The 9,841-nt window shown below is 50.1% G+C and overlaps 1 protein-coding gene across 1 annotated transcript; it reads left to right on the top strand.

The window, feature by feature from the left end:
• Positions 1-6,411: 6,411 nt before the first annotated feature.
• LOC125512257 (zinc finger protein ZAT9-like) lies at positions 6,412-7,792 on the top strand. The gene has a single exon (XM_048677353.2). The coding sequence runs from the start codon at positions 6,550-6,552 to the stop codon at positions 7,492-7,494; it is 945 nt and encodes a 314-aa protein (XP_048533310.2). The 5' UTR covers positions 6,412-6,549; the 3' UTR covers positions 7,495-7,792.
• The last annotated feature ends 2,049 nt before the right edge of the window (positions 7,793-9,841 follow it).

Consider the following 9,841-nt stretch of genomic DNA (forward strand, 5'->3'; position numbering starts at 1 on the left):
ATACACGTGTGAATACATAGACCATAATATGTCCCTAGTAAGCCTCTAGTTGACTAGCTCGTTGATCAATAGATGGTTACGGTTTCCTAACCATGGACATTGGATGTCGTTGATAACGGGATCACATCATTAGGAGAATGATGTGATGGACAAGACCCAATCCTAAGCCTAGCACAAAGATCGTATAGTTCGTATGCTAAAGCTTTTCTGATGTCAAGTATCATTTCCTTAGACCATGAGACTGTGCAACTCCCGGATACCGTAGGAGTGCTTTGGGTGTATCAAACGTCACAACGTAACTGGGTGACTATAAAGGTGCATTACAGGTATCTCTGAAAGTGTCTGTTGGGTTGGCACGAATCGAGACTGGGATTTGTCACTCCGTGTAAGCGGAGAGGTATCTCTGGGCCCACTCGGTAGGACATCATCATATGCGCAATGTGACCAAGGAGTTGATCACGGGATGATGTGTTACGGAACGAGTAAAGAGACTTGCCGGTAACGAGATTGAACTAGGTATTGGATGCCGACGATCGAATCTCGGGCAAGTAACATACCGATAGACAAAGGGAATTGTATACGGGATTGATTAAGTCCTTGACATCGTGGTTCATCCGATGAGATCATCGTGGAACATGTGGGAGCCATCATGGGTATCCAGATCCCGCTGTTGGTTATTGACCGGAGAACGTCTCGGTCATGTCTGCATGTCTCCCGAACCCGTAGGGTCTACACACTTAAGGTTCGGTGACGCTAGGGTTATAGAGATATTAGTACGCGGTAACCCGAAAGTTGTTCGGAGTCCCGGATGAGATCCCGGACGTCACGAGGAGTTCCGGAATGGTCCGGAGGTAAAGAATTATATATAGGAAGTGCTATTTCGGCCATCGGGACAAGTTTCGGGGTCACCGGTATTGTACCGGGACCACCGGAAGGGTCCCGGGGGTCCACCGGGTGGGGCCACCTGCCCCGGGGGCCACATGGGCTGTAGGGGGTGTGCCTTGGCCTATATGGGCCAAGGGCACCAGCCCCAAGAGGCCCATGCGCCAAGAGAAGAGAAAAAGGGGAGAGTCCTAAAAGGGGAAGGCACCTCCGAGGTGCCTTAGGGAGGATGGACTCCTCCCCACCCTTGGCCGCACCCTTCCTTGGAGGAAGGGGCAAGGGCTGCGCCTCCCCCTCTCCCTTGGCCCTATATATAGTGGGGAAAAAGGAGGAACAAACCAATCTAAGGCCTGGCGCCTCCCTTCCCCTCCCATGACACATCTTCCTCCTCCCGCAGCGCTTAGCGAAGCCCTGTTGGAATCCCGCTACTTCCACCACGCCGTCGTGCTGCTGGATCTTCATCAACCTCTCCCTCCTCCTTGCTGGATCAAGGCATGGGAGACGTCTCCGTTCCGTACATGTGTTGAACGCGGAGGTGCCGTCCGTTCGGCACTAGGATCATCGGTGATTTGAATCACGACGAGTACGACTCCATCGACCCCGTTCTCTTGAACGCTTCCGCGCGCGATCTACAAGGGTATGTAGATCCACTCCTCCCTCGTTGCTAGATGACTCCATAGATAGATCTTGGTGACACGTAGGAAAATTTTGAATTTATGCTACGTTCCCCAACAGCTTCTACATCAACTCCATTGCCCTTCTGATGAAGCGTGAGTACTGTACCACAAACTTACGGGTCCATAGCTAGTAGCTAGATGGCTTCTTCTCTCTCTTTGATTCTTAATACCATGTTCTCCTTGATGTTCTTGGAGATCTATTCGATGTAATACTTTTTTGAGGTGTGTTTGCCGAGATCCGATTAATTGTGGGTTTATGATCAACTTATCTATAAATATTATTTGAATCTCCTCTGAATCATTTTATGCATGATTTGATATCTTTGTAATTCTCTTCGAACTATCGGTTTTGTTTGGCCAACTAGATTGGTTTTTCTTGCAATAGGAGAAGTGCTTAGCTTTGGGTTCAATCTTGCGGTGTCCTTTTCTAGTGATAGTAGGGGCAGCATGGCACGTATTGTATTGTTGCCATCAAGGATAAAAAGATGGGGTTTTCATCATATTGCTTGAGTTAATTCCTCTACATCATCTCATCTTGCTTAATGCGTTGTTCTGTTCTTTATGAACTTAATACTCTAGAAGCATGCTGGATAGCGGTCGATGTGTGGAGTAATAGTAGTAGATGCAAAATCGTTTCGGTCTACTTGACACGGACGTGATGCCTATATTCATCATCATTGCCTTAGATATCATCATAACTTTGTGCTTTTCTATCAATTGCTCGGCAGTAATTTGTTCACCCATCATAATATTTTCTATCTTGAGAGAAGCCTCTAGTGAAACCTATGGCCCCGGGGTATATTTTCCATCATATAAGTTTTCGATCTACAATATTAGTTTCCAATCTACTCTTTTTGCAATCTTTTACTTTCCGATCTATAAACCAAAAATACCAAAAATATTTACTTTACCGTTTATCTATCTATACTTTTGCAAGTAACCGTGAAGGGATTGACAACCCCTTTATCGCGTTGGGTGCAAGTTGTTTGATTGTTTGTGAAGGTATTCGGTGACTTGTGTGTTGTCTCCTACTGGATTGATACCTTGGTTCTCAAAACTGAGGGAAATACTTACTCTACTTTGTTGCATGACCCTTTCCTCCTCAAGGAAAAAACCAACACAAGCTCATGAAGTAGCATCCTCTTCCGATGGCTGTCATTCATTGACCATGTTGACCACGCCGTGCCGAGAGCACCAAGGCGGTGGACGACGGCGAGGCCTAGGAAGGGATCAACGGGAAGCCGGGGAAGACGATTGATGTGGCTGATGATATGAACAACATGCCATTCACATTAACCAAAATAGAGACAATTATTGTCTTTTGCCCTTCATCTATGCTTGTTTTGTTGACATGGTAATCCAGTAGTGTGGTGAAGCTCCCTGCATTATGAACAATGCCAAATTATGCTATTGACATTTTGAACTGTCTCTTTATTTTCTAATTTGAAATTCGATGGAATTGACAGCACAGTTACCATCTATATTTATATACATGCAAAACTTGTCATCTCTGTGCTTGTTTCAAGGTGATATGCCTGATGGCATGCACAAGTCTGCTGAAGGCTGTGAGACAAACCCAGCACATATTGCAGCAAAGAAGGCAAAACATCTTGAAGATAGTGAGACAACCCCAAAGTCATGTCTTGATGAAGTGTTCAAGTTACTTGAGACTAGCAGTCACACAAGCTCACAGAATTCGCTGCCTGAATTAGTTCGACTTCTTCAATCTCAACTTCCAGCGGAAAGGCATTATGCAACTCAACTTCGACTTGAAGTCCAATCTCTAAGGAAGACCGTGAAGAACTCCAATGAGAACCTCATTGCTAATGAGCTACATATGGAAGCTATGACCGACATGCTAGGCCGGTCTCACATCCTTGCTCAACTGCTTGCGCAGCAGCTCCCGCACAAGGCTAAACTTTCTTGAACTGTCTTGAAAGTGGTCTTGGTTTAGTATTATTTTGTTACCCTGCAATGGCGCCTAGTTTTTGTAATCTGCTTGTCCGTTGCGCTTTATGATCACAGGTGGCAAACTTCAATGCCCAGTGGATGTAATATACCATAAATCCTTTATTGTATAGTGTAGGTTTATTGTAAGTTACTATGCCATAATTTCTTTATTGTATAGAGTAGGTTTGTTCTTAATTCCCACTAGTTACCGTATATGCCATCATTGGCTATCTAAAAAAATGGCGAAAATCTGATGTAGGCGACCGGGCCGAAACATTCGCCCTCTAACGGGGCTGCATTTCAGCGGGCCACAATTGGGCTGGACCGCAACTTTCTTGGGCCTACACTGACTGGCCATTTGAGCACTTCGTGGGTGCGCCAGGCCCACAACTTACATGGGCCTTCATTGGGCCCAACGTTTAGTTGAGCCTTATGTGGACCCAATGCTTAGTTGGGCCCATGTAGCTTCGGGTCTTTGATGGGCTGAATATTCTCCTGGCCTGTTATAGCCCAGAAGATACCATGGGCCTTTAGCAGGCCGAAATGCATGTTGGGCCTCAATTTTCAATAGTTGTCCACGAGCCTTTAGCAAGCTGAAATGTAGACTGGGCCATTATTAGCCCAGTTATGTGACGGACCGTTACCCGACCGAAACATATCTCGGGCCTTAGTTGGCCCACTGACATCATGGGCCTTTAAGAGGCCGAAAGCTTAGTAGAGGCATCGCGGGCCGAATTATACTACAGGCCTTTAACAGGCCCAAAGTCACGTTGGGATGAACTGCCGCCACCTTGATCACGGGCCGTTAGTGGGCCGGATGTCGCGTCGGACCATATATGGCCCATGGGCAGCACAGGCAAATACCAGGCCGAAAGTCACACCGGGCAGAAATGGGCCCATGTCTACATCGGGCCACTAACAGGCCGAAATCTCACTGGGTCGTAGTTGGGCCGAAAGACTAGACAAATAATTGACAGGCCAGATCTAGCGGTGGGCCATAAATGGGCCATGTTTAATCAGGCCATTAGTGGGCCAGCCCACCAGTACCCGAGTAAATCAAACGGGCCTTTGACTGGGCCAACCTTTTTAACCTATATGGGCCTCTGTTGGGCCCTGCCATGTGTCGACGGATCATAGCCACGTCTCCTCCATTGGACTGACGACATCTAGCCCATCGCGAAGCCAACACGTGATTCCTCCGGCCAATGAGTATTTTACACATGGAAAATCGCCATTGGTCGTTGCTGTTAACGGGTTATCGGATCCAAAACTGGACCTGATAGCTCAATGGTGATCCGTTACGGTGGATGCCACATGTCGGTTACCCTTGACGAAAGCACTTCCATGATGATAATTTGAGTATTGTCATGGAACATTTCTACGACAGCACATGTATGACTATGTTAATTCTATCATAAAATCATTATAGATGTACATGCATGTCAGAAGTAGTTTTTTTGTAGTGATGGTTTATACTTTCTGTGTCTTTTCTTTGTATTTGCTTGCTAGCCATGTTGCTCTTGCTTATTTAGTGTAATAGCTTGCTTGCCATATAGCATGTTCTCACTTTAGATCGCATATCTGAAGAACTTATTTTATCCACATCTCCCCTAGTAAGGATTTGCACCATTAATATATGGCCTTGTTCTTCTCGCAAAACAAATGTATGTGTTGCTTCTCAAACAAGTTTCATTTGTCTTTGGAGTTTTATGGATATTCCAACATGGGTATTTAGATTCAAGCAAGTTCTAATTCTAAGGCCTATGTATAATATTTTTAGTGTAACGGCAAGTCCTTTGATTTATGTTATTAGAAACCATCAATTTGCCACAAGGATAAAATAAAGAAAAGGAAAGACAACTAACAATGCCAAATGTTTTGCCCAAGACTTTTCTATCAAGTTTGTGAAAATGGCAAAGCTTCAGCAAAGGCCAGTGTGGGCCGTCATGGGCAACCTATGAATGCTTTGTGCATACCCTTAACAAGTGGCCCATTTATCCCTTGAAATAGGCCCAAAACTCATTTTGTCATCCCCCACCGGCTCCACTCTCCAAAGATGTGGCTCCATCTCTGCCACTACTTGGTGACACCCAACCCAACCCTCCAGGGTAGGTGGGAGGGAGAGGGGTTGGTTTTAGGGAATGAGCAAAAGTAAAAGAATACATAATATGCCAAAGTGGGACGATCTATCGCGTGCCCATGTGTTGGTGATCGAGAGGGGCAAAGGATTACGCTCATCTTTCGGTAGACACGCCATGAAAAACGTGAAAAAGGGGGATCATGCTAGGCAGCTGGTAGCCACACCGTGAAGAGTTGAGGAAAGAGAGGCCCGCTCACCTTCTGCCATGCACCCATGAAGTCGAGGATTAGGTCACATTCACCCCATCGCAAGCACATCGTGAAGGGTTTGAGGAAAGGGGTCATGCTCACCTTGTGGCACGCAGATCGAATAATTTGTGTAACAAGTCACGCTCACTCTTAAAAGGCATGGTGTGATGAGTGCGTGGGGAGGAGGGGGGGGGGGGGGGAGTTGTAAAGGATGATAGTAATCGTCGTTTGTGGTTGCGTGTGAATGGTTGATACTTGCATTCGACCGTCCACCTCCCTCTCATCAAAACAAAAAAAGTTGTTCGTTACACCGTGTTAATTTATTACTTTATACCATGCAGGTTACATAATTTTATTTATAATAACATAAAAAAACTGGCATACGTATATCCCACAAAAATAGAAAGCGATTTGCACGCAAGGAGTTAAGGCTGGAAAATATCAAGCTGCACATCTGTGATTTGATATGCTGCGCCAGAGCCAGGAAGCATAAAAAAGCCCCCAGGCCCAGCAATGGAAAGTGTCAACGCGGAATTAAAAAGAAAACGTAGAAAAAGGAAAATAAGAATGGAAAAATAAATAGGAAGGAGAAGCTTGGCTGTTCCGCTATATTCTAACTTCCGCCGCAGCTCTCTCGTTTGCTCCCGTCCTCTCTCCTCGCCATTCTAGCTCCTGCCACGCTTTCCCCGAGCGAGCTCCCCAAGCTCTCGCCATGGCAAAGAACACATGCAAGCTCTGCTTCCGCCGCTTCGCCAGCCCCCGCGCCCTCGCAGGCCACATGCGCTCCCACTCCGTCCGCAACCCGGCCGCGAAGCAGCAGATCTCATCGGCGTCCTCCGCGTCCACCTCCTTCACCGCCGCCGCCGACGGTGACGTCAGCTTCAAGAAGCCCCTTCCAATCTACGCGCTCCGGGAGAATCCCAAGCGCAGCCTGCGCGTCACCGATGTCGCCTTCTCGGATCGCGAGAGTGAGGCCGAGTCCACCCCGCCGCACCCCAAGCGCGCGCACGCCGCCGCTGCCGGGGGCGAGACTGAGCCGCTGAGCTCGGTGTCGGACGCAGCCACGCAGGAGGAGGACGTGGCGCTGTCCCTCATGATGCTCTCCCGCGACTCCTGGCCTTCGACGGGGCGCGGCTACGGCGACGGCGACTACTCGGACGACGGGAGCGACGGCGGTTACACGCTCCCCGCTCCCGATCCGGCGCCGGTGGAGAAGCGCACACGGTTCCAGTGCGGCGCGTGCAAGAAGGTATTCCGTTCCTACCAGGCTCTCGGCGGCCACCGCGCCAGCCACGTGCGCGGCGGCAGGGGCGGCTGCTGCGCGCCTCCCATCGCTCCCCCTCCTCCTCCTCCGCAGCCGCTGGCACCGGCGCCATTGATGGAACGCGAGGGGGACGAGGACATGGACGGGAAGGGGTCGCCACGGGAGTGCCCCTACTGCTACCGCGTGTTCGCCTCCGGGCAAGCTCTTGGTGGGCACAAGAGGTCCCATGTTTGCTCCGCCGCCGCCGCCGCAGCACAGGCGCATGCAGCCGCCGCTCCTCCGGCGCCGATCAAAGCCTTTGGCATGATCGATCTGAACATCGCGCTGCCGTTCGAGGATGTGGAGCTCTCTGCCGTGTCAGATCCCCGTTTCTCCTCCAATCCAGGTTCCTGAAGCAAGCATTCCGGCTAATCCCAATCGAGGAGGTGATCCGAGGTGAGATAAATCTATCCATCCATCCATCCATCCAAGAAACCAAAAGGTAGAAAAAAAGAGGAAGAGAAACAGAGATAAGAAAGAACCATCTTTGGTAGTTGTCGATGGCAGTCAATTTGCTAGTACATTCGATTCCGTTGATCTGTTTTTACAGGATTTTAAACTGTTGATGTTAGTTTCGTTCCTGTTCGTTTAAAAGCTATGGAATTGGTGTAGATAAGCTGTGGTTTGTTATTGATCCGACGATCTGAATTCAGCTATAGCATCAGAATTGGGGTTTAAAAGGAACGCTTTTTCAGCTGAACCATCTCCTCCCCATGTTCGCATAGCCCAGAGCACACACATTATACTGAGACCAAGTAGTTGAGAAGCAGTGCTAGAGACCAAAGCATGCACAAAAGCATGGCAGTGGAGTAGAGTAGAGTAGACGAGCTAAGCTTTTGCCTAGTGTCCAAAGTCACAATGGCAAGCAATGTGCTTTGCTCTGTGTCTGAGTTGCGTTGCCTCCTTTCTTTCGCTCCTTCAGTTGCTGCTGCCATATGAACAGCAGCAGCTGCTCGTACCCTTGTGCTCCTGTTTGTTCCCCACCACTATTTCTTTCATTAACCACCTATGTCTCCCTGCGCGTGGGCCCCGGCCACACACTCCACGTACGTACGGTACTAGGTTGCAGAATTGCATAGGTCATGGCCGCTGGAATCAATCGTAGTATACGGATGATAACAGCCAGCCAACCAGCCAGCCAGCCGTTCTTTGTTTATGGAGATGGAGAAACGGCAGTCGTTTTTGTAGGGCTCGGGCTCCACGTTTGGAGGCAGGCGGTTAGCGTCTCGCCCCCACCGGTGGCGTCCACGTGTCGCCCCCCCCGCCCCAGCCGGAGGTTGGTGCGCGGTGGTGGTGGCGCTGCGAATCCGGCCGGTCATTCAGGCCCCCCGCTGATTCCGGGGGAAGGAATTAACACGGAATTAATCGCGCGGTTTAATGTGCGCGTAGCGTTTTGACCCCCTCCCCTGGCCTGGCCTGGCCTGCCTTTCCCGTCCCGTATCTGGGAGAAGCCGGTGGGCGCGGAGCCCGAAGCGGATCTCGACGACGAAATGGCTGGTGCACACGGGTGTCAGGCTGACGCGTGGGGCCCGCACCGCGCCAGTTGGGTACTGTAGGTCGTACCCCGTGCGGGCCGGGATAAAGCGCAGCCGGTGGGGCTACGTGGTAGCCGCTGCCGTGGCCGTCCGATCAGGGCTGAACGCCTGCCGATCGGTCGTGCCTGGTAGCTTGCCTGGGGCTTTTGGATCACGTCCGTGTCAGGGCCATCCATCATCACCGTGCCGTCGCTCGCTTCTCCTGCTGGCCTAGCTCGCCTAATCCCCGTACTGATACAGCACACCCTGATCCGATCCCACATTAATCGCACGAAATCACGAGCTTGCTGCACGTACTTACTTACCTCGGGCGTTTCTGACGTGTGCTGCTGCTTAATTACTACTCCAGTATTGCATTTTGCAGCATTATGGTTAATGAATGGGCAGTACGACGGTGCATTGGATGCTGAAAGGCGTGCGCTCTCGCCCAGTTCGCGTGAAGGTGTATCGTAATCGTATCGCTTTAGGCCGGCGAAATCTTTTTTCCTTTAGCGTGCGTGGAAGCAGGTGCATCTGTGCCTGCACCGCGGTGCACGCCATATATGTACCACCAGCGGTTCGCTGTCCCACTCCTGCCTCCTGGCGGACGCCTGGAAATTCTCCTTCGTCCGGACCAGCATACGGCGACACTGAAAGTGAGCTGCTAGCTCTTGAGTAGCTACCGATCGAGCTTACTTAGGTAGCTCGAGCTAGCCAGCAACCAACTTAGTACCAACCTACCTCTGCGATGCTTGCTCTTTCTCCTGCGTCCCAAGCAAATGTAGGTACTGAGCAAGCTCCACGCATGCACGACTCATGATTCTGTGGCTTGGTTCAGTAAAGTTGGTCACACGAGTCGCATGGGCCGGGGGCCGATGGGTGGATTGATCGGCCCAGTGCGTGCATGCTGGTTGGCTTCTGGGAGTGGCATAGCCAGCCAACTGGATGGATATGCTCATGCCATCCATCCATGCATGCCTATCACGTTAAGCATCGACTGGAATGCTGACTATTTTGCCCCGGCCTAGAGGTGGGAGATGGGTGATTCTGGGCGTGCATGTATGCATGCATGCATGGTTGGTCAGTTGGCACTTAACAGCAGATCGCCCCGACGTGTGTGTGTGGCCATTAAAATGTGGTGTTCTTGAATGAATTCCTCTCGATCGTCCGTATGAGGATGGATCGTG

The sequence above is a fragment of the Triticum urartu genome, chromosome 6A (genome assembly GCF_056163025.1).
Source record: "Triticum urartu cultivar PI428250 chromosome 6A, HENAU_Tu73, whole genome shotgun sequence".
Lineage (NCBI taxonomy): Eukaryota > Viridiplantae > Streptophyta > Magnoliopsida > Poales > Poaceae > Triticum > Triticum urartu.